This window comes from Anabrus simplex, chromosome 4, assembly GCF_040414725.1.
Source record: "Anabrus simplex isolate iqAnaSimp1 chromosome 4, ASM4041472v1, whole genome shotgun sequence".
Lineage (NCBI taxonomy): Eukaryota > Metazoa > Arthropoda > Insecta > Orthoptera > Tettigoniidae > Anabrus > Anabrus simplex.
The window spans coordinates 360,306,553-360,331,503 of NC_090268.1; the positions used below are offsets into that span (position 1 = coordinate 360,306,553).

Below are 24,951 nucleotides of genomic sequence, written 5' to 3' on the forward strand. Positions count from 1 at the left end.
AACAGGGAGAAGATGTCATTCCCAGAAAACTCAAAATATCCAATAAAAATATAAAACATTTATTTTTTTTGCACTTCAAGGTGTCACTTTCACAGAAAGTGTAGAGATAGTTTACATACTATAGCTTTAAGAAGAACTATATACATTTCTTTCTTGTCTTTAAAAATACTATGTCAGATTTATACAAACAGAAATATTACAAGCCAGAGTGAAGAACAGCCAATACAGTGTCTCCTACACTGCCTCCTGCACATTAATCCAATGATCAATGAGTACACATTGTAAACTCTTGAATGCTATATTACACTTCATTTCTGTGTTCTAATAATTTACATTTATTTTTTTTTTCCAAATACTCTCTCAGCCTCCATTTCCACCACAGCGCATAGATCAGTACAAAAATAAAATTTAAAAAGCTTTGTATCTCATACCAATGATAAGAACAACAAACCAGACGACAGCAACAACTGAATCATAGGCATACACAACACAATACCACACCCTGTAAAAAGGAAATCAGCATCAATACTGAATACCAAGGAACTCTTATCTGCATAAGATGGTGATAAAAGCAATATAATTGTTATATCAATTGTTAAGGCTCTGCTGCTTCTCTTCCCTTATGTGAACTTTATTTGATCACGTACTGAAGACATATATTATGATGGGCCTTGGGAGTATTATGACACAGGACGCATCCACAGTGGGACATGATTTTCCTTCCCATATGTACTATGCTCCTTAAGAAATATTTTCATAGCATATCATATTTTGCATCATAGGGACTGAAAATATGATTTCCCAGATTCACACATGTTGCTAAATAATGTTGTATGATTATTTCAAATACAAGTTAAATTGTTTTCCATCGAAGATCAAAGCCAGCTTCAATATTCTACCAAATACAATTTTGGAAAGTTGCCACAATCACTTTCATGCAAATAAACATAATGTGCTCTTCCACCACTGCTGACAGAAAATAAAATAAAAAATAAAAATGTCAACAACCAAAAGAAAGGGTTGAGAATGGCAGGCAACCTATGAACAAGTAAAGAACATTATTCTGATTTTGCAGGTATGTAACCATACAAAAAGGATTTAGAAACTAACGATATATGGATAGCCTTACAGACACCGAATGCGTAATGATAACACAGTCGCAAAATGTTAGTTAGGCATGATCAAAATCACCCAATACACCATCAGGTTAATGGCTCTTATCTTCACCAATTACCTACTGAAAATAAAGGAGATCTCTTATCAAAGTGTTCTTACTGTAGGCTCTCTCTGTGTATAATCCATCATGGACACTGTTAAGAGGAGATAGCATGTAGTTTTGTGTGACTATTGACACCATGATCATAGCCACAGGACCACCAGTTTTATGTGGATTACGAACCATGGTGATTTATTCATTTATTCATTTAAGAACTCTCATGTGCAGTGGATGGGATTCAAACCATCATCGGCCTGATGATAAGTCAGTGACTATGCTATTTAGCTACCACACCCTCCTGTTAAGAGGACAATAACAGTTAGAGTGCATAGCTAATATGGCTAGAAATTAAGAATTGGGCCCACACCTCTATATTTCTCAAAGTCCTATTTAAGCCCCCATCCATCATAATTGAAGAAAATTTAACCTTTAGTGTTGTTCCAATCATAATTTTTATATTAGGGACCAGTAACTTACTCATCATTGTCACATATTCTTTAAAAGAAAGATAATGTTTTGCAGCCAATGGTTCAGTCATGATGAAACATGATTTTGTGAGATCTATAAAGTAAAGCAAAATTCAGCATGATCAGAGTTCGGATGGATGGTTTGTTCGTTTGGATGGTGAAGAAGATAGAATCTGATCAACCTAGCAGAAAGGCAATAATGTTTAATGTTTCTGCAATTCTACTATTGGTTTTAAGAAATGCGTAACAATTAGCATTTTGTCTGCAAGAGAGTTCCTGAATTTTGTTTAATTATCAAAATGAGTCATCATTTAAGAATTGTTAAATGCCAATCAACCGGGCAAGTTGGCCGTGCAGTTAGGAGCGCGCAGCTATGAGCTCGCATCCGGGGAGATGGTCGGCAGCCCTGAAGATGTTTTTCCGTGGTTTTCCATTTTCACACCGGGCAAATGCTGGGGCTGTACCTTAATTAAGGCCACGGCCGCTTCCTTCCCATTCCTAGGCCTTTCCTGTCCCATCATTGCCATAAGAGCTACCTGTGTCGGTGCAAAAAAAAAAAAAAAAAAAAAAAAAAAAAAAAAAAAAAAAAGGAAGCCAATCAAGAGTACACAGCCCTAAGCACAAGTGAGAAATGCCCTATTCAGCCAGCATAACACAACAAAACTAGCCTCATTCTATTCACTGCAATAAGGGACATGACATGAATAATACTGACGTTGGTCTTCACTAAGGTGGCCATGGTTTAAACTGCAGCCAATTACGATGTGATCAGCATACCTCATAAAATTGGAGGTCCTATGGCTATCAGCACCTATAAATAGGTCCTTTCATTTAGTCATGGCAAGCAGTGTTACACTGTCCGAACATGTAGCAGCAGGTAAGGCACACGCTATCCTAACTCTCTTGGTCAACTCTTATTCTTTTGCCAATACCTTCATTCATTGATGGGTTACCTCTGATTAGTGTTAGGAGAGGACAGTTGCCCAATTGTACTTCATATTAAAACAATAATCACCACTGCCACCACATGCTACCGACAGATCTGTGGGCACAGGTGACAAGGTACCAGTGCCCAACCCTAGTTCTGCTCCAAGATGTACGTAAGACAAGTAGAACAGCAGTCATGTAAATATTGCAGTTCTCCGTTGCAGAAATGCCCATCACTGTCATGTGGAGTTACGTGAAGGAGTGGGAGATAGGGCATTGTCATATCGAACTATTGCATGTTGGATGGTGGCAACGAGAACCGAGTGTGCAATGGATGTCCCATCTGTACCCATGGCTGTTATTGAACAGTGCTTAACAGAAAATACAATATTCTGCATTTTACGTCAGGATCTAGAAGTGCGCAAAATGTGTTCTCGTTATCTTAAGTAAGAGCTTAACTATGAGTTGGAGGGTGATTCTAACATCTCCATGAGGAATGTATCAATGGGAACATCACCGAACAATCGGAATAAAAACAGATGCTCCGAATATTTGAGGCCAGTGGAAAGCAGAGGCAGCAGACATAATAATAGCTTTGCGAAGTGACCAGTAGATGTGGGAGGTCTTAAAACACCCTCCCTGTTTGTCAGATCTCAGTCCATGCAACTTCAATCTCATTCTGAAACTGAAGAAGTCATTGCAGCATGGGGTGCCCTGTGCAGATAGGAGGGCCATCATAACACACTATCGTCAAAATAAGGCAAACACTGACATAGCCAACACCGTTGATGGTATGTCACACCTTCCCCATCACTGACAATGGTGTGTTGCTGCCCTGATGAATTATCTTGAAGGATATTAGCTGTTTGTAATGCACATCTGTGTTCAGTTTGAGGATAATAAAGTACTACAACACTGCATTCTATGAGCATATCTTTTGATTGTCCCCGTGCTGTTATCTCCTGTACCTCAAGTCCATTTGATGCTAGCATTAAGATGCATATTATCTAGGCCTTCCAATGCACACTGAGGATTTTCCATGCTGCCGAGTTATTAGACAATATAACACAATGTCCCTATGTTAACATTCAAACAAAACAGCAAACCTTTGGCTGAATACTTGCTAACAAGTATACCCCTTTCCCCTGCAACCCATTGCCTATAATAGTTTTTTTAAAAATTGGCCAGGACCCCAAATTTATGTCCTGAACTTAGAATAAATTAATTTTGCTCAAATCTCAGTTACAACTGCAGGAAACCTTCCTAGAGAGTTCTCAGAAGTATGTAATTGCTTAATTCCAGCTCTGTTTAAATAAAGTAGAGGAACATGAGTATGCTTCCTATGAAGTACCCCACATTAAAGATAGTGCTATGATGACAATTCGCAGATCTACTTTCACTGACCTGTCTCAGTCTTAATGGCTTTGACATAGTTAAAGTGACTGAAGTATGAGTGATGCTAGCAATGCCATTCCTTATGCAGCCAGGTCCTGCTATGAATGGTGTGAAAATGTTGCTCATAGGGTCAGTTGATGCATGCATTTCAGTGGGGTTGGCAGACATATGTAATAGCAACGTCTGGCTTGGATGAGGAAAGCAACGGGAAACTACCTCACTTCTCATTTCCCTAGTATGCCTCTTCAGTGATGCCTAGGCCATCTATGATGGCAGAGCTGTTGAGGATCTAACCAGCCTTAGGGCTGAGGACTGAACATACACACAATAGGAATCATAACAGAATAATGAATAATTACAGTGTTCTATTGATTAAGTGGCTCCTGCTATCCTAAATTTCTGATTATTGAACCAACTGCAATACCAATATAGAAAAAATGTCTTAGATGCAATGTGTTCATGTGGGAAAGACAGTCTGCAATGAATGAGGAGATTCATAAGACTGAAATATCACTTCAGTGTCACAGTCTCAACTGTGGCCATGTCAAGGTCTTTTTATCTTTTAACCATTTTGGGGCAATTGGATACTGTTTAAAATACCTAAGACAATCGAGAGGTCCACTGCTTGTCAAATATAGTATGTTCTCCATTTCCTGAATATGCAAAGCTATCCCCGTACAAGACATGAAGACCCTTGGCGGAGTAGAAGATAAAACGTTCCACTGACTGTAACCTTGTTACTAAGTGATATAGAGTGATTAGTCTTATGCCTGGCTGTTTTTGCTACCAAGAATTAACCTGGTACTCTTCTTGGCGAAGGCTGACTCAAACTCACTAAAAGTGAAAATCTTGTTTCTAAATTTTTAGACGTTCTGTGGAGAGAGCCATCCTCTTAAAACAATAATCACTGAACCCAGGTCCTTCTGGGTGAACTGAGCATGCCTTTATCACCTCAGCTTGGCAGCTGCTTCTTGAATATCAGGAATGTGGAATTAGCAAACATTCACCACTAACCTTGGGAGGTATACAGAGAATATCTTGTAGCATATCTTACAGATTACTATCTGCGCACCTTTTCTGGATAGATTTACACCTAGTGCTGAATTGGTTGACCTTGGCAATCTTCGAGATTCGTACTGGCAACCTTTGAAACACAAACTATGAATCGCTTATGCATCGCTGTGCGACATCTGGCGTACACTTTATGTACTAGTACTGTTGTTATTTACACAACAAAGCCAAACTATAGAATTCACTCTAGGAATAAGGTTCGCATCGAGAAATGTTATATAATGTGTGTGACAAAGTTGTTGGCTTAAGATAACAAAGGTTTAGCAAAATTCATATCGATCGATCATATTATCGATTCAATTCAGATTTCATTTCCATTCAGTTGGCAGTACTACTGGAACCAGAATTGTTTCCTCCTTACGCCTCAAACCCGTACACAAATCTATCGATAAAAAGTGCGCAGATAGTACAGGACCCAGTGACAGTGTGTTCTGATTTTCTGTTTTTTATTTACCAGGTAAAAGGAAATTACTTTCTGGAGATACTCACTACAAAGACATGAAAATGAAAATCCACAGCCTGTTTCCAGTCATTCGACCATGTCAGGAATGGAATTAATGAAACTCGCATCTAGCAGCAAGGATAGGAATTGTGCCAGCTGCCGAAGCCTGTCGCACTCCTCTGGGGCAATGATTAATGAATGACAGATGAAATGAAATGATATTGGAGTGTGTTGCTGGAATGAAATATGACAGGGAAAATCGGAGTACCTGGAGAAAAACCTGTCCTACCACTGTTTTGTCCAGCACAAATCTCACATGGAGTGACCGGGATTTGAACCACGGAACCCAGTGGTGAGATGCCGGTGCGCTGCCACCTGAGCCATGGAGGCTCTACTACAAAGATATACAGAGTACAAGTATAATGCTAATATTTATGAGAAAAATTTATTTGGATGAGAGGAAGATACCACAAAAGCGAATTAAAAAGGAGAAAGATTGTTAGTTGTTCAAGAATTAGTTCCCACAGTTGGTTGTTTATTCATAACTGTTTATTAATACCCATTAACCTCCATTCCATGTGGATGCTCTGCTTTCAAAGGTCAAGGCAAACTTGACAGTTAATACCCTCAGCAATAAGCAACACTACTGCAGCTTGCTTATACTATTTAAAGCAAAAATGAGAGCTATGGCCACTATGTATTGCCCATTCATTTTTGGGGAGGCTGTACTGATGCAATGAGTGTAATCAAAATAAGATCACTGTTATAAACTCTTCTTATGAAAATACAGGTGTAAAAGTGCAAGATGAAAATAAACAATTTTGAACTACATTTAATTGTATCTTTTATGTAATATTTCTGTACAATTTAACATGCTTTCTATGCTCTTCCTGTCACCAACTCTCCTCCTTTACCCAGGCTTCGATGGCGGAGACTTTGGTAATGAAAAGAAGAGATATCAGCAGAGCGCAGAGGAGTGGAATGAAGTTTTTTTAGGAGCAGAATAGATGCTACAAGAAGAGACAGAGTAAGAAATGAGAAGGTGAAGGGCCACCCTGCATGAGGAATCATAACAGGAGAGAACAGAGAAATGTCAATTAAGATGATATGGGTACATCAAGCAAACGGAGAACTCAAAGATACCCAGAAGGATGTACAAGATAGAAATGGCCAAGAGAGGATCAGGAGAAAAATTGCTGAAGGAAGTGGAGGACTGTGTTGAGAAGAGAGGAGGAGAATGGAACAAAGTATCCACAGAGAAGTAGAGGAATGACAGGAAATGATGGAGAGGCTTATATTCCAAAGAGACCCAGCCAGAGGTTAGAATCTGTACTAGATGATGCAGATGATGTTCAATTGTACCAGATAAAGAACATGCTAGAGAAACCAACAATGACTGAATTTTTACGAGAAGAATGAGATCATAAAAAGCACATAAAGGAGTTACATCACCTATTATAGTTTATGGTGGACAAAAGAGACAAAAGTGAAAAATAAGTTAAATGGAGTATGGATAGTTTCATGCCACAATCTATTATTTTTATTCTTGTGACCATGTCCATTTATCTCTATATAAATTTACCATCTCTAGAATTCCAATAACTAACCACCTTGAAACTTACGGCTTAGAGAGTAGGTTTTGAAGCAGTGCATTTTCTAATAGTATGAACCAAATAACTCTACCTCCAACAATGTTGGTCTCAAGATCCATCTCTGTAATGCTCACACTCCTCTTAGATTTTACTAATCTGGACTCCAGCCTCCTGTCAACATGCTATCAAATCCAAGCCTTCACAGATATATTCTGTAGTAACTTTCAATAGAAAATGGATTTATATCAGCGTACATGACATTGATTCTTTTTAAACTAGCAAATGGCAGTTATACATTAAAACTTTAAAGCTTAATATCACTCAAAGCTGTAAGTATAACTGAAAATGGTTAATGAGCAGATTACATATCAATTGCTCTTCAGACTTGTTATCAAGATGTTAAAAAAAAGGGAAGATCACAGACTGTCATATTATTAACCAACTCCACATTTTCAGTTGATTTTCATAAGTGATGTGAGTTTTTCTCCTGTTCCATAACCTCTCAGAGGTCTTATAACCCACCTAGCATCATATAAATAATTTTTTTTTAAAGAAAAAAGGATTCTTTCTGAACAGGGATCAGCTAGGGGTACGTTCAGGGCTGACAGTGTCATCTACCAGGTGAAGCAGTAAGAAGCATCAACTACTAACAAAACCTCGCAAGTCACTAGACTCTTCATGAACTTGGCAGCAGGACCAGCAAAAATCTGTACTTTCCATCATAACAAAACCATGACAACTAACAGGAAGGAATAACATTATCAATCCTTCTGCATATTTTGAATCTCACAGTATGTTTACATCCAACATTTTCCTTTTCACACAAATTCATCTCTGATCAGCTAAACATTGGAACAAAACATCACTTTTTAAAATTATTTTAGAGACAATGTACAAATAATATGGAAATTCTTATTCCTCACAGAGGAATATTTAATGGTAAAGACACTGAGAAATAAAAAATCTTCCAGCTAAATGTAAATATTGTTGTCCCAAAACAACACAGAGAAACATTAACAATAAACATTACCATCAAAGGAAAGGGGAGAAGAAAAGAAACAAAAAGCACAACATTCAGATAAAAATTTCTAGGTCAGAAACAACAGCACATGTTTGAACTTTACATCCAAGAGTCCTAAATATTAAATCAAACCATGTGTAAGAACAATGTACACACACTAATTAACAGATCATCCTATAAAGAATTAACTTCTCTTGTTCCTACTCCTTTCTTATCCACTTTCCTTCCATGTTACTGTTACAATGCGAGTGAGAGTAAAGGTTCACATACATCCACAAAGATACACTTAATTATGGAGAATGCTAGAAGGCCCATAGAAAACCTGCATTAAAATATGTGAAAGCTCAGAAATAAACTTTCCTGATGCACTCAATTGAGCATGTTAAAAGATATAAACATGTTCTCGTTGTCTGAAGAAAGAGATGAACTATGAGTCAGTGGGCGATTCTAACATCTCCATGAGGAACGTATCAATGGGAACATCACCGATCAATCTGAAGAAAAACAGATGCTCCAAACATTTGAGGCCAATGGAACGCAGAGACGGCAGACGTAATAATAGTTTTGCAAAGCGACCAGGTTCATCGGGATGTGTTGTCCGAGTATATTCCTCCAGAGCAGCATAAACTTTCTCTCGCAGAAGTTCGACCTCTTGACTGGATTTAAGTCCACGAACATCTAAAATGCAGAAAACCAACACTTATTTACATTTCAATCGATGAACAAAAACAAATTAATGTTAACTTAAAATCAACCACAGTACATGTGAACATGATGATGATGATGATGATGATGATGATGATGATGATGATGATATGTGAACACACATTTTCAATATTCTTTTGTGATTCTGTTCTAAATTTTCACATTATACAAGTCAAAAAATAATTTCCAAATTCTTCCCGACTTAAAAAAAAAAGATAAAGCTTAATTTCTTCAGTACCGAGACCTGGAATATACAAGATAACTGTAGATAAATGAAGTAAAACAGTTTCACCTTCCTTCTTTTCAGCACTTCTTATAAATCATCATCATTAGTTCTCTGCTCCAGTATGCTAGAAATAAGTATTAATGACCCTCTTCCAATTTGTCTGATCCAATCATAGCTGCTGTGCAAGTTTTAGTTGCCATGCTACATCCTTCTTGGCTGACTTGTTTTATCAAAATGTTTCTTGATCTTTTACCTGAGACAATCTGATCACAGTACATTCTTGGGGTCCTGACGGAGGATGGATGTACCACTTCAGTCTACTCAGTTCTAATGTTTCCAACCAACTCCTCTCCAATTCACGTTGTTGGCAAATTTCTTTGCTCTGCATTTCTCTCTCCAGGTCTTTTAAATACAACACCAGAGAAACTTCATTTCGGTCACTTGGAGTCTATTGCTGTCCAGTATTGTAATGGGAGCTGCCATTCCCCCTCCCCCTACCCAGTAGATGAAGGAAGGTTCCTCAACACTCATATCGCTCCGCCCCTACTTCCCCATCCCCTCTCCACAGCACAGTATGCTAGATTATAACATGGGGAAAATACTGGCCTGCTCTCCGCTTTCCAATAGGAAGGATCCACAACATTCCAGTAGCCCCTCCCCACTCCGTGGAACAACATGCTTTGCTCAAAATCTTCCACTAGCTTTTCCTTGACCACAGTCGTGAAATAGTGTTTGGTGACAGCGGACTAAGCTTCGGCAATCCAGATAAGTACAGAATTTTGTTTTTCATTATGTTAATATGGTGTTGGTTGAGTACTTATTAAATCATCATTTGTTAATACTTGTTCATATTATCACCTAACTCTCCATCATTGACAAGTTTACGCAATGTAAAGTACGGTACATATTTACGTATGATTTAAGTGATTTGATAGAATCTGAGGACATTCTTGTAGAACAAAACATGTCATTCTTTGTGTAATAATGTGGTTTTTTTTTTACAGGTATGTTTATAGTGTTATAATTTTTATTGAAATTTTGTGTGTTTGACAGACTGGAAAGTTTTTATGTCCTATCTTGTTATCTGAGCTGAGAGGTCAAAGTCATTTGCCACAATCTTCTTGTCGTGCCATTTATTTAGGTTCATACATATTTGTTAATCCTTCTTTGTTATTGCTTTATTGTTTGTGTTCACTTTTCTGGCTAATAATGTGAGAAAAAAGGAAAAGATAACTTTCCCTATGGAAGAGAAGGTTCCAATGTTGGAAGAAGTTGTTTGTTATGTGGAACATATATTGCACTAGCACGCAAGTTGCAGCTTTCTATATCCATGCTGAATACAAAGGCGAAGCATAACATCAAGTGCTTCAGAATGTGGACTAAAAAAAAAAGAAATACAAGTCATATTCCAAATATGACGAACTGGAGGGGGAAAAAAGTAAAATGTTGGTTTCAAACTTCAAGAGCTGCATGCATTCCAACTGATGGTGTGCTCTTGTGGGAAAAGGCGCGTAAAGTGACGAACAGTCTTGGCATTGAAAATTTCAGCGACTCCAATGGCTGGATTGACTGGTTTAGGAAAAGGTATAACATAACCTATAAAATTGTTTGTGGGGATCACAAGCAGTTAGTGACAAAACTGTGGAAGAGTGGATCAATGGAAGATTGCAGAAACTGACCAACAAATATGAACTCAGGAAATTTTTAACCTAAACAAAACTGGACTGTTTTTCAGTATTGCCCAGCAAGACTTGGGCATTCAAAGGAGATAAATACCATGGTGGGAAACACAGCAAAATGTTGGGGGCCAATGCTAATGGCTCTGAGAAGCTCCACCCCTTTGTGACAGGAAAATCTAAAACACCTCATTGCATCAAGCATGTGAGATCATTACCAATTGCATATGATGCCAACCATAAAATTTGGATGACCTCAGATCTTTTTTGACAGCAGTTGGCTGCTCTGGATGCAAAAATGGGTGCGCAAAATAGGAAAATCCTTCTTCCCCAACTGTTGTCCTGCACATCCCACACATGTTTACTTGAGGAACGTGCAATTAGAATTTCAGCCTGGTAACTGTGCAAACAAGCTGCAGCCAATAGAAAGAGAGATGTTGGAAAGGATTCAACATTTAAAGTTTCGATCTTAGATGTGTTTCACTTCACTGTGAAGTCTTGGAAAGCTGTACAGCAGACCATCATCTAAAACTGTTTCTTCAAAGCAGTAATCTTCAACAATCATCATCAGATACTAATGAAAGAATAAGAATAAGGAGAAGAAGAAGAAAATAAGAAGTAGAAGTAGAAGAAGAGTATAGTGAAGTGATGTCTACCAGTGCTGTGGCAAGTGCAGCAATGGACACTTGACATTTTATATAGACATCAGTCATCTGTACAGAGAGGGGGGGAGGGTGAAAAAAATTTTCATAACCTTTATGAAATTGAAAAACAAATGAAGGACAATAGAAATAAGAAGTGTAAATAAAGATCAATTCTAGATTAATCTGGTAGAAGGCAGAGATTATAATATAGTTTACCATCTGGAATAAATGTGTGTTGTAAATATGTAAAACAGTAGTAATTAAAATATTCCATTCAGAGAAAATTTACTGCATCTTAGATAATTCTATTCTATTTTATTCTAAGAGAGATGAACTAGATTAAAAGAATATATTACAAAATATTTTAACTACCTACTGGTACCCTTCTCTTGGTCAGTGGACAAGAAGAATTACAAAGGCAATGTAATATCAACAGTTATTTTACATTGGACCTTTATTTGAGGATAGGATTGAAATAATCTATAAATTAATAATATGTATTTATGTAACATTTACCTCCTTTTCCAAAGCATTTTTACACATATAAGTTGTTTCACATGATTTACACTCCCCCTCCCCTGTTTACACAAGTCTGTTGGGTCCCTTGAAAAGCATAGAAGAGGGATAATACTTTACTTCAGTTTCAGTCATAACCCATGGCATGTCATCCTCTGCAAAACCTAAAGCACTTGTCTTCTTCCTTTCCTATTTGTTTTACAACACACCGGCACAGACAGGTCTTATGGCAACAATGAGATAGGGCAGAGAAGGAAGTGACAATGGTCTTTAAGATACAATCCAGCATCTGTCTGGTGTGAAAATGGGAAACTACAGAAAACCATCTTCAGGACTACCGACAGTAGGGTTTGAACCCACTATCTCCCAAATGCTCACAGCTATAAGACTCAAACCGTATAGCCAACTCACTTGGTACCAGAGTTTTCATCATCTCATTTATCAAATAATGAAGAAAAGTGGGAATAGACAAATTCCATTCTTGGTTGTCCATTTCCATTACTTATATTCTTACTTAATGAACCACTCTTCCTCTCAACTTTATTCCATGCATTCTGACTTCAATTGCATACATACTTATAACCAGTAGTTTGGCAAATATGCTGGGAAGTGACATTCTTAAAAATGCAAAATAAAATACAGAAGGTTCCTTTGTTTAGTTTTTTATATTTCAACCGTATGCAAGGAAAACATCTAAAATTTACAACTATCACAATGGAAGAGTTCTAACAAAAGTAAAAAACAAGCTATGATAGGGAGATTTTTTAAGAGTGCCAAAAATTTACTTCACCTTGTCTACTCAAATAGATAATGCTGAAATAATAAAAACTGTCATTTTCTCCATTTAAAGGATAGAAAATAGTTCAATATTTGCACTTTAAAAGAAATAATTATACCACGATTCCCTCTTTTCCCAACAAAATAATAAATGGTTACATGTTCTTATTATCATTATTATTTTTAAAAAATAAAGAAAAATGGAAGTAATTTTCAAATGCATAAATCACCTGTCATAAAAAAGTAGTGGTTCACCTTCACTCCCTGAAATGTTTTGTGATCACAACGCAATCTTCTTTTGAAGTTTGATTTAAAAGAAAAAGGCAGAAGAGAAAGATGACTGATCTTCAGAGTACTTTCATACTATGGCTGAACTTCCATTTTGGTGGCTGCCTTATTGATCACTCTACTGACACACCATATCCTACAATCTTTGGCTATTGTGATTTTGATTTTCACAGTTGGTTAAGGCATGTTGTTGTTCTTCACTAGAAATCTACAGTACTTATCCTGTTCTATTTTAGCAGAAATATATTCTCCTTCAAGTCACAAAAAGGAGTAGCCATATAAATTTCCTGGGAAGTTGGTTGGATATTCACTTCCTGTGCACATTAGCCTTTTAGGGAAAAAAACAAAGTTTTAGCATCTTAGAAGTGAAGCTTCCACGGTGTGAAGAATTATTTAATTTATTTTCCGGGTTGAACCGTGTTGTACTTGTACGCATATCACGTACAGTTTGCCGACGTTTCGAATACATTTCTGCCTGGGAGACTGATTACCTCGGATCGAGTAGGGGTATTTCAGTCGCCTTGACAAAGAATACTGCAATGTATTCGAAACGTCGGCAAACTGTACGTGATATGCGTACAAGTACAACACGGTTCAACCCGGAAAATAAATTAAATAAAGTTTTAGCATGATTCAGCATCAGGAGTTTAAAGGATGGTGATGGTCATGATGATGATAATAATAATAATAATAATAATAATAATAATAATAATACCGAGCTCGATAGCTGCAGTCACTTAAGTGCGGCCAGTATCCAGTATTTAGGAGATAGTCAGTTCGAACCCCACTGTTGGCAGCCCTGAAATTGGTTTTCTGTGGTTTCCCATTTTCACACCAGGCAAATGCTGGGGCTGTACCTTAATTAAGACCACGGCCGCTTCCTTCCCACTCCTAGCCCTTTCCTGTCCCATCGTCGCCATAAGACCTCTAAAAAATAAAAATAAAAAACACAGTGTATCATTTTATTGTATTCTCATGTCTGAAATATATCTCTACCACTGATGCGCGACCACTAAACAACTGTTCTGAGCTCTTAATTCAAAATTAATATTTTGACTTGTTACTCTTTTGCTAGGACCCTTTAACAGTCAAGGTAAAGAATAAATGTCTGAATTATTATTCATATGAAGTGAAGAAACCTGAGGAAAAGAAATGTGCCCGAAGGACTGGTAAGGAAAATTCATGTTGTACAAAGACTGTACTAGCTGTGTACAAATTAGGGAAGGTCGATCATCATGGTTTGAGGCCAAAAGTGGAGTTCAGCAAAGGGTGAAACAGGAGTGGAAGTACAGATCAGACTCAACGTAAGGATATCCCAGTTCCAGGAATATAATCTCAACATCAGCGAGACCAAGACAGTGGTGATGGCAGTCAACAGAGAAGGGCGTCCAGCAAGTGTAAAACTAGCAGACCACCAGCTAGAGTGTGTGGATAGTTTTCCTTACCTTGGAAGTGTAATCCCTAGTAATAATTGGTCAGAAAGGAAATAACAAACAGAGTGCAAAAGGGATCAGAATTCTACCAACAAGTAAGAACACTTTCATGGGATGACATGATTCCAAAACCAGCCAAACTGATGATGTTTAACAGCTATTGAAGCATGCACTCTCATAAAAAGAGATTCATCAAGACTGCAAGCATCAGAGATGAAATTTCTTAGATCCACCATCTACAAGACTAAGACGGACAAGTTAAGAAATGAGGAGGTGAGCAAAGAAGCCGGAATAGACATCCCTATTAGACAAAATCGGCACATCCAGACTACGGTGGTATGGGCATGTGATAAGGATGGAGCCTACAAGAACAGCCAGAATAAATTTGGAAAAACAGGTGGAGGGAAACAGACCTGCAAGAAGGCCTAAAACCTGATGGATGGACATGATCAAGGTTGATCAAGTTGCCAGAGGATGGACAAGGGGTGATGTTCTCTATGACAAGTTGTATGTGGACAGGAAGAAGTGGAAGAGTCTCATTAACAGTACCTGGGAAACTGGAACTGTACAATGATGATGATGATGATGATGATGAAGTGAAGAAAATTAGGAGCAAAGTACAGTTATTGATCCTTATGTAATTCTTCCTGTTGCAGTCAAAAGATACCAAATTTCCAATAGGATATTCTTAATATGAAATTGAGCCTATCCATACAATGTTTCAAACAATTATTTTTACAAGAAATTATTTTCTCCAACTATTCCTACATTTTAATAATACACTTAGTCATTTTACTGAAAATTGCACTATCTCTTCCATATTTTTTCCTTACAGCTTAACAGCTCAGATGAAGTACAAAATACAGACTTTGTAGCAATTTCTTGAACAGGATAGTCTTCACTTAAATTAGTCACATAAATGTTAAACTTTCCTTTAAATTGATTAAACTTGATTAAAAGGAAACTTAATAATAGTAATCATATAGCCTCAGTTACTGGTTGCAGATCATTTGAGTGGTATCCTTTAGGCAACTTGCATACCAACCTCAACATTGAACAGTGGGCATATAAATTTCCCGGGTAGCTGGTCGGATACTCACTTCCTATGCACATTAGGTTCTAGGTTGTTATTATTACTACATGGTGGTGTCTGCCATTTTATTGTAAGGCCTTGGGAGGAGCAAGTCAGCCTGGCTCTGGCTACATCAATGAGTGAGGGCTGTGCCTGCTCGCCTCTGCAGCAACCAGTCAGGAACGACCCAAGTGTTCAAGGCCACTCCCCTGTGCCACCACTCCATTTCACTGCAGGCCTCCCAATGGTGCAAGAAAGACATGGAGAATGAACCCTGAGCATTCCGAATAAAGGACTTGAGAGGCCTCCTTTCGTGATGTATCCGGAAGGGCTGGCCTACCTATTTAAAGCAGGTCAATGAGCTTCAGTGGCTCAGTTCTGTAAGTGGTTCGGTTGAGTTCAGTCAGAGAGCGAGTGCTGCTGTGGAGCACTGGATTAGTCAGTGGACAGTGATGACTGAGTGCTGTCAGTGCAGAGTATGTGTAATATCCGTGAGTATGGGACAGTGCAGCTGAGCGGCAAGGGATAGTGAATGAAGTCTGTTGTGAGTGTATGGACAGCGTACCACATACAGAATTGTAAGACTGTACTGCAGAGAGAGAGAGAGAGAGAGAGAGTGCGCGTGCATGTGTGTGAGAGAGAGAGAGAGAGAGAGAGAGAGTGGTATAATTGCGTGCCTGTGTAGTTGTGTAAGCAATTATTAATTAGTTAATAGATACTACAGTAAACTATACCAGTTGTGTGCTTATTTACCTATCTGTCATAATAATAATCATCATCATTTCCTTACTATTATTATGAAGTGAATGGAGAAGGATAAGAGAAATAGAGGAAGACCAAGGCACTGATTATTAGACTCAGTTTTTCAACATTTAAAGGTAAATGGTGGGAAACTAAATGAGACTATAAAGCTGTAAACAGAGGATTGTGGAGATGCTTAGTTAATGCACAGAGACTTGCAGACTGAATGCTGAGAGACATATGCATGGATAATTCAACTACCTGGATTGAAAAGGATGACAGAACGTAAACATCCTAATTCAGTCTTGTCCATTTTCATCTCGCGCATCTTTGCTACCAGTTCTGTGAGCACTCGATCAAAGATGGTACCCACACCAGCCTGGTGAGCTGAATTACGATGGATAGTCAAACCAGTTGCCAGAACAATACCATCCTTCACGTCCACAGAACGGTGTGAGAAAGCTGCAATAAGGAGTTCATTCCAACCTGAAACAGAAAAGCAAATCATAATTCAGTCTTATGAATGTCAAGACAGGAAAGGAAAGTGACTTACAGAGGCTGAATGCAATAAAAACACATGAAGGAGCAGGGTATCAAGAATATATTTATAGATTTGCACTGTTTTGTGATTCACATAATTCTCTGTTGGTCTGTAGTGCAAATAGAGATATATCTATCCCTTAGTTCCATTTCGTATGGGGTTGGGGATGAGGTGAGATGAACATTTTTTACGGCTGGATGCCCTTCGCAACGCCAACCTCAGGTGAGGAGATAATGAAGATGAAAGGAATAATGGTGAATGATAATGGGTAAGAAGGTGGAAGGAATCTGCTGTGAACTATGAACAGGAACTCTCCCAGCATTTGCCTGGAAGTGAAAATGGGAAACCAAATAAAATCATTCTCAGGAGAGCCGACGGTGGGGTTTGAATCCACACAAACTATGAAGGATATATTGTTATAAAAATATATTTTAAAAATCGAAGGATTCAAAAAGCAACCCCGATATTTCACAGTATAAAATATCTTATTTATTGTAGCCAATGGTCACACATATTTTTTTTATAAATAATGATTACTTAGGCTATCTATTACATGTCCTTTTATACAAGGAGCACAAGTACTGTGAACCTGGCGACAAAGTGTATCGTGTCATGGTTATTCTTCATCAAATCTTCGCTAGTAATTATATATGTGCTGCAAAATTAATTCAAGTTTATTTCTTTTTCATCTAAAGATCAAGGATTAGCTCTTTGTTCACTGGTGTGAATGGTAGTGGCAGTTACAGATGCACATCATCCAACAGCATTGTTTCGCTGCTTAGTTCGTAAGCAATTCTTAGGAAATTAGTGTTGAATGAGTAAGGAGCTTTATTTATGACACAGTCTCTGGTGTGGTGCAACTTCCTGTAAACCCTGAAGTCTGTTTCTGAAGATACTGAGTAGGAGCCTGGAAACCAACTCCTCAATCCCAAAGTGTCAAGTGCAGCTTGCCTTAATCGTGCAAGTGGGGTGAATGGCACATGGGAGATGTCTTGAATAAAGCCTCTGAGAAATACCTGTATAAGTAACCTTAATTTGTAACTGTTAGGTTCATCAGTCTGCCAAAACTAATTCTGAGTAATCTGTATACTGTATATACATACATAGTATAAAGTCAAGTCAGCCTGTTTTCTCTGTCTGTTTGAAATTGCTAATCTCAGGAAGTAATGAACGGATTTTATTCAAGTTTTCACCAATAGATAGGGTCTAACAAGGGACATTTATACATATAGTTAATTAATACTTATATATTGTATATATTTACTTAAAATCCTTTCCCTAATTGTCATCCATTTTATTTGTTTTGCCATCACTACCATGGAAACCACAAAAATGTGCACTCTACTTTCTACAGGTCACAGAGCCTACCCTTATTGCCAGCCATCTTTAATAATAAGCAATAAACTTCATGATGATCCGTACTGAAGAGCAATTACAATACTCATGAGTATTGAATAGGTGGAAACGTTTTAGCTCTTGCTTTCACATTTGTAGCCATCTTTAAGGTGGGCAATGTACGTTATCTGCATGGTGTTGCCTAGAATATTTCTGCTGGTGCTGCTTATACTGACGGCATGCGCTGCCTACAAAACTGAAAATCATGTTTTATGTCAAGCAATCAAGCTTAGAATTTGACTCCAGTACTGCCTATATGATGAGATTGGATCATATGAGTTTTGTATCTTGCAGTGAATGGTCGCGCTGAGCAATAATGTAGACTGTGATAAAATAGTTGGTTTTGTTTCCTTTTAATTGTGCTAATGCTAATATAGGAAGTTATGATGAAAGAAAAGACCATTTAGAGACTGAAAGTCATGCTTTATGTCAAGTAAGTCGTTTAGTTTTGTCTCTTACAGTAAATGGTCACACTGAGCAATAATATAGACAGACTGAGGTGATGGGTACAATAACCACTTAAATCAACTGAAGTTGTTTTTCTGGCAAATGCACTTTTATGATCTGCAATGTGTTCTTCATCTATCCTCCAAATATCACTTCGTTATGTCAATGCCTGGCTAGAGAAAACACAGAAAATTATAACTTTTTGCATTTAAATCTACTAATTACAAAGGGTTATAAAAATATCTGTGTTTAGACACTAATATTTCTTGTTAATGTAAAGAATTTCAATAAAACTTTCAAAAGTGTATTATTAAAATACAGTCTAAAAATTAAATTTTGTCTGAAAATTTTACATATACTGTATATTACCTATACATGTTGTTATAAAAATATACTTGTTATTCAGTGCAAGATAGTTGTTTATTATTCAATTATTTTAAACAAATCTACTGCCCATAAATGGCAATTTAAGAGACTGATTGTTAATCAATGCAATAAGGACTTGAGTAGTCACATTTAAATTAAAATATTTAAGAACTGGTGAAATTTAAATTCACAGTGAAATGGATATGTTGTTAAGGGGAGACCCTACTGAGTTTTAATTTTTATACAATTCTTATCCAATTTCCACCAAATTTTGGTAGTGCATTGAGATAAGTAAATTTGAACTAATTATAAAATTTGAATGAATTTGAATGCAAATTTTTCAATTCATAACAATTTTTTGAAAAAAGTACATCATTTTCAAAATGTCCTTTGCACAATATTTTTTAAAATATTTTCTTGAAACTTTCTTACAATAGTCACAACACATATTTTAATAATAAAAATGAAATGGCGTATGGCTTTTAGTGCCGGGAGTGTCCAAGGACAAGTTCGGCTCGCCAGGTGCAGGTCTTTTGATTTGACTCCCGTAGGCGACCTGCGCATTAATTATGAGTTTCATGTCCATATTGACTGATATGGAAAAGAAAGAAATTCCACCTGTCAATATTGTTTGTGAGGAAAGCAACGGGAAACTACCACACTCCTCATTTCCCTAGTACGCCTCTTCAGTGATGCCTAGGCCATCTATGACAGCTGATGGCAGAGCTGTTGAGGATCCCACCAGCGGAATTGCTGACGGACTGAACATACATACATACATACATACAATATTGTTTATTGTAAATGTAGACTTACATCAGTACCAGTTTTGACTCTATTTGGTCATCATCAGCTGACAAATCATAATATTACATCTATGGCATTGGTTTGTATTACTTATCTAAAAAGATGTTACCATCCCTTAGCACATCCGGATGTCTAATGGGGATATGAGTTGGATGTTATCGTCATTTCATTCGTGATTCCGTGAGATTAAAATATGGTAGTAAAAAACTTAACCTAAGCTTAAAACTAATTGTACATGCACATTAAACACATTAAAAAGACTGAAAACATGTATATAAAACACTTGGTGAATTTAAAAGTTCATGTCTTGCATATTCCTTCTTCAGACTTCCTTGTTAGGGTCTTGTGTGCCTATGTTTATGTTGGTTGATTTTGAGCTTGTAACAGTGGTGTGGGTTCTTGAGAATGTTCTATTTGACTAAAAGATGCCTTCATGTATGCTTATAATAAAAACCCAAGTCATTAAATGGTCCAATATTGTGGATAGAGACAATATGTGGCTCTGCTGTAAACTTGTTTTCAAAAGTTAGAAGCAGTTATTGAAGTCTTGGTTTTTTTTGTATATGGCTGAATACAGATTTTAGGTAGTAACTTCTTCCTTGTCTCTATTTGTGTACCGGTGCTGTAGTTATTGCTGTTGTTGTTGTGGTCCTGTCTAAGGCGAACTCGCAGCAGTATGCAACAAGCTCCCAAACAGAATGTGCTGTCTAAATGGTAGTTAAATTAAATGAAATTATTACATCCCCAAAACCACTGAATTCTCTCCTTAAGGGTGAGCATACTAACACAAAGATTTCAAGTGCAATATACATCATTACACATTACATCATTTAAAAGTCGTCAGGTTGTTCAATGTGGTTTTATGCCAACATTTAAAGTGCAAGGCAGGTTTACCCTCTGGCTGGCAATCAACTACCATGTCGAACTGACAAACACAAATTTCTAATTGTTACTTCATTCCAGATCCTGAAACACAAGTCAAAGCTCGATGTAATATAAATTCTCAAGAGCACTTGTATTGTGCTTTGGTCAGATCTTTGGAAGATAAGCTGCACTAGCATAACCTATTAGTACAATTGTTCAAAACAGCTATTGAAAGCGTCTCCAGATATACCAGATTTTCATCAAATACTGCTCCTGTAGCAAGAGGGGCGAGAGCTGATGAAGCCATGCATCACTAAAGAGGTCTTATCTTTGGCCAGATGTAACAAAACTGGAACTGAAAGCCAATATGAGGGTTTTCTTATCTGGACAAAATGGTATAGCCTTTGCTGATGTTTTACTTGAAATAGGTAATGGTAAATTACCAACCAGAAATGGAAAAACTGTCTGAGTGATCTATGTATTTTATCCTAAAATCTACAGGACTTGACAGAAAAGTTTATGCAGATCTTTCAAATATTTCTATTAAGATACAGAGTTGGTTTAAGAAGAGAGCTATGCTGTCTCCAACTAACGAGCAAGTCAATAAAGTAAATGATTTGATAATATCTAGGTTTGATGCACCATCTAAAATTTACCATTAAGTTGATACTGTCCTGAATATAGAAGAGGCAGTACATTATCCAATTGAATCTTTTAATTCTTTGACTCCTCCTGGAATTCCTCCTCACAAAATGATTTTAAAGGTAGGTTACCCTGCAATATTCCACAATCTAAACACACCAAAACTGTGCAATGACACGTTTCAAGGACATGTTTATCAAGCCTTGAAAAACAATGCATGATGTTTTAAAAAACTTTTAATGTGTCAACACTAAACTTTTCCATCAATCACGTTTTTTAACCACATGTTTCACTTCGGAAATGTTAAAATGTCTCTATTTCATGTATACTAGCTGACCCATAAAGGGTTGAAACATGTCCTAGTCTTACTACTTTTATGAGTGTACCATTTAGTTTTAAGTGGCTATATAATTCTGTGTTGAACAGGTGGACCTATACAAAGATATTCATCTAAGGAATTGTATTTTTTTTTAACCCATTAAATGGACTATTTCTCGATAGAGTACCTTAAGTTCCCTTGCTGCTTACAGCATGTATGGTGCTGCTGATGATGATGATGCTTGTTGTTTTAAGGGGCCTGATGGTATGAAATGGTTTTTTTTTACGTCGCACCGACACAGATAGGTCTTATGGCGACGATGGGATAGGAAAGGCCTAGGAATTGGAAGGAAGCGGCCGTGGCCTTAATTAAGGTACAGCCCCAGCATTTGCCTGGCGTGAAAATGGGAAACCACAGAAAACCATCTTCAGGGCTGCCGACAGTGGGGCTCGAATCCACTATCTCCCGATTACTGGATACTGGCTGTACTTAAGCGACTGCAGCTATCGAGCTCGGTGGTATGAAATGAAATGACAAAACAAAAGCTTTAAATCATCCACTGACAAAAATAAAAAAAAAAATGGCATGAAGAATGAATGGATGGACATGAACCCAAAACAATCAGTGGATCCTACCCAAAAACTACCATAAAGAAACAGCATTACCGACCAAGGAACCACTTCTAAAGCACAATCCTGATGATGATGATGATGCTTGCTGTCCAAAGGGGTCCAAAATCTAGGTCAATGGCTCCTCATAATAGTACTTATCGCTAGTAAAGTAGAACCATGGTATTTGTCATGTTGGGGTACTAATCAAAAGTAGCGTAGACTCATGGTGTTCCACCATGTATGGTGCAGCATCAGTTACTAACAGCCAGATTTGTTCTTGCTTAACTTCACCACTCCACAAAAGCTTCATGGCATTATCGAAAAGTATTGTAATTGTGAAATGGTTAGAAGCATCTAAGAACCCCTGAATGAAATAAAAATACATCGCTCAGAGAAGCACGCCAATTACAGCATTCGCAACATACCTTCCACAATCATCTGTAGTCTCATCAACAGATATTCAGATGCTATTGTTGCCTACAGTAATTCTAATTTTCCAAAGCACATCTTAATAACAGGAGGGCAAATAACTTTTTTGGCAATGTTGCCTTGTCTGGAATCAACTCCATTGTTTATGTAGTTAAGAATTTTCGAAGTACTCGTTTTTCACTGTTAACATATCAACATTTCACACAGGTTTTTGAGAAATCAGGAAGTTTGGTAGACAAAAATGTTGCTTTTTCAAACAAAAGAACATGCCTGCACTGTTGAGATGACTTTTGAATCACTCAGCTTTTATGCTTAGCTGTAGCATAATGCTGTTGCACATTACCGCTGCTACCTTATCTTCACATACTTTACAAAACAAATTTTAAAAAATAAAATTGTTCTATCATTACTGAAAATCTCTTCCATGAACTCTTTTGTCATGGTAATTTCTTAATTTTTCACCTTCACTGCACTTTACATTAGGGTTCACTGCAGTACTACAAATATGAACAATCTGTTGAAATTCATTGGTGGTGAAAAGGGACGGGGGCTGTAACTGGACCCATCAAGGATGAACTGGGTGAGAGATGTCATTGAATTTCCTTGTTTGCTAATCGCTTCTGAGCTAAATATATCTACTGAAGTGACAACCTACTCAATGAGATATCCATACATCAGCTCTTTCTCAGAATCAAGTCTTCTAAACTTGCTACCTGTCTGTCCTGGCAAAATAAATTTGATATAGATAACATGTATCTTGTTAAAAATGCAGCCTCAATTTAAACAAAAATGCTCAAAATATAACCAATCATGATATGCAGACAGGTTTGAACACACATACATTGGCTATCATGCTGACAACAATGGTACACTTTGCTCAACTACAGACAAGGCCAATAACTCACACAATCAATTCATGGGACCACTCCACACACATTGAACTACTCAACAAATATCACTCAACAAGACAATAACGCAGCACTAACTCAACACCAACCACTAAACAAAGAAAACTCTCCACTACGACCCTACTACACTTCACGAACACTGACGCCAACAATCATCAACGACAACACTTTAACATTACTCTCCAAACAACAACAACAACAACAACAACAACAACGACGACAACAACAACGACAACAACAACAACGACAACAACTGCTCCAACATCACTATTCCTTGTTCATGGTGAGCCTGCTCTTATAGCCCTGGTGATGAAGTACTGGAATATTTAGAGTGCAGCTGGAATACGAACATTCTAGTTTCACCTTCCAGAAAATCTATGGAGACACCAGACGAAAATCACAACAGAGCGATATGCCATCACATGCCCTCAGACTGGCTGGGAGCTTCCCGGCCTGACTCACTCATCCATTCCAGGAAATACCAAAAGGGGCTAAAACAGAGCTGACAGTCACATGAGCACATAACAACAGGCAATATAAAATTAGTCTGAACAAGTTTAGGGACTCCTCATTCTCACTTATTTTTCAGATTTAGGGTAAAATTAGTTCAGGAAAGAAATATGACTTTTCCTCAACATCCAAAATTTAATGATTGATCGAAAAGTTGTGGGTTCAGACCCCAGTGGTATCTAGTTGGTCAGTTTTGTTCTGCACTTTACGTCTATTTCATTATACTGAACGCGACCTAATAAGTTGAAAGTTTTCTTTAATACAATGCCATCATGAAAATGAAATATTCAATGAATCTCACATCACTGACTTAAGCAGTAGTACTGCTATCTAACGAGATGTAACCCTAATTAAAGTTTCATATGGAGCTAGATAGCTATGTAATTCAGGTCACATAGCTATAAACTTGCATTTATAAGATAATGGGTTTGAATCCCACTGTCGACAGCCCTGAAGATCGATTCCCATTTTCACACCAGGAAAATGCTAGGGCTTTACTTCAATTATGGTGATGGTAGCTTCCTTCCTAGTCCTTGCCCTGTCCTATCCTACCGTCACCATAAGACCTGTTTGTGTTTATGTGACATAAAACAAATAGGGGGGAAAAAATACCCTAAAGCTTCATAGAATGTTATACAACACTCTAATGGTGTGCATGGTTTGTGTCCAACTTTTAAATATCTTGCCAAAGCCTACTGCAGGCCAAGCTCGCACTTGAACCTGAATGTGTTAATAGCCAAAACAATTTTAAGTAAATGAAAGAAACATTCGAAGATTATTAGTAAAGTACACAAATAATTTATTTCTCAGTCAAAGCTTTCATGAAAATGCTACAGATGGTCTCTGTCATCTAACAGCAGCTCTTTGATGACTACCCAAAATGCACTGAAAATTCATAAATAT

General features: G+C 37.4%; 1 protein-coding gene across 2 annotated transcripts in view; it reads right to left on the bottom strand.

Moving 5' to 3' along the window:
* Positions 1-2,253: 2,253 nt before the first annotated feature.
* Positions 2,254-24,951, bottom strand: part of usp (ultraspiracle) — a 589,909-nt gene continuing 567,211 nt past the window's right edge. For both annotated transcript variants that reach the window (XM_067145771.2, XM_067145770.2), the window contains 2 exons: positions 16,471-16,695; positions 2,254-8,809 (listed from right to left, as the gene is read on the bottom strand). In XM_067145771.2, coding sequence (XP_067001872.1) covers positions 8,559-8,809; positions 16,471-16,695 — 476 coding nt within the window. In that variant the 3' untranslated portion in view covers positions 2,254-8,558. The remainder of the gene's footprint in view (positions 8,810-16,470; positions 16,696-24,951) is intronic.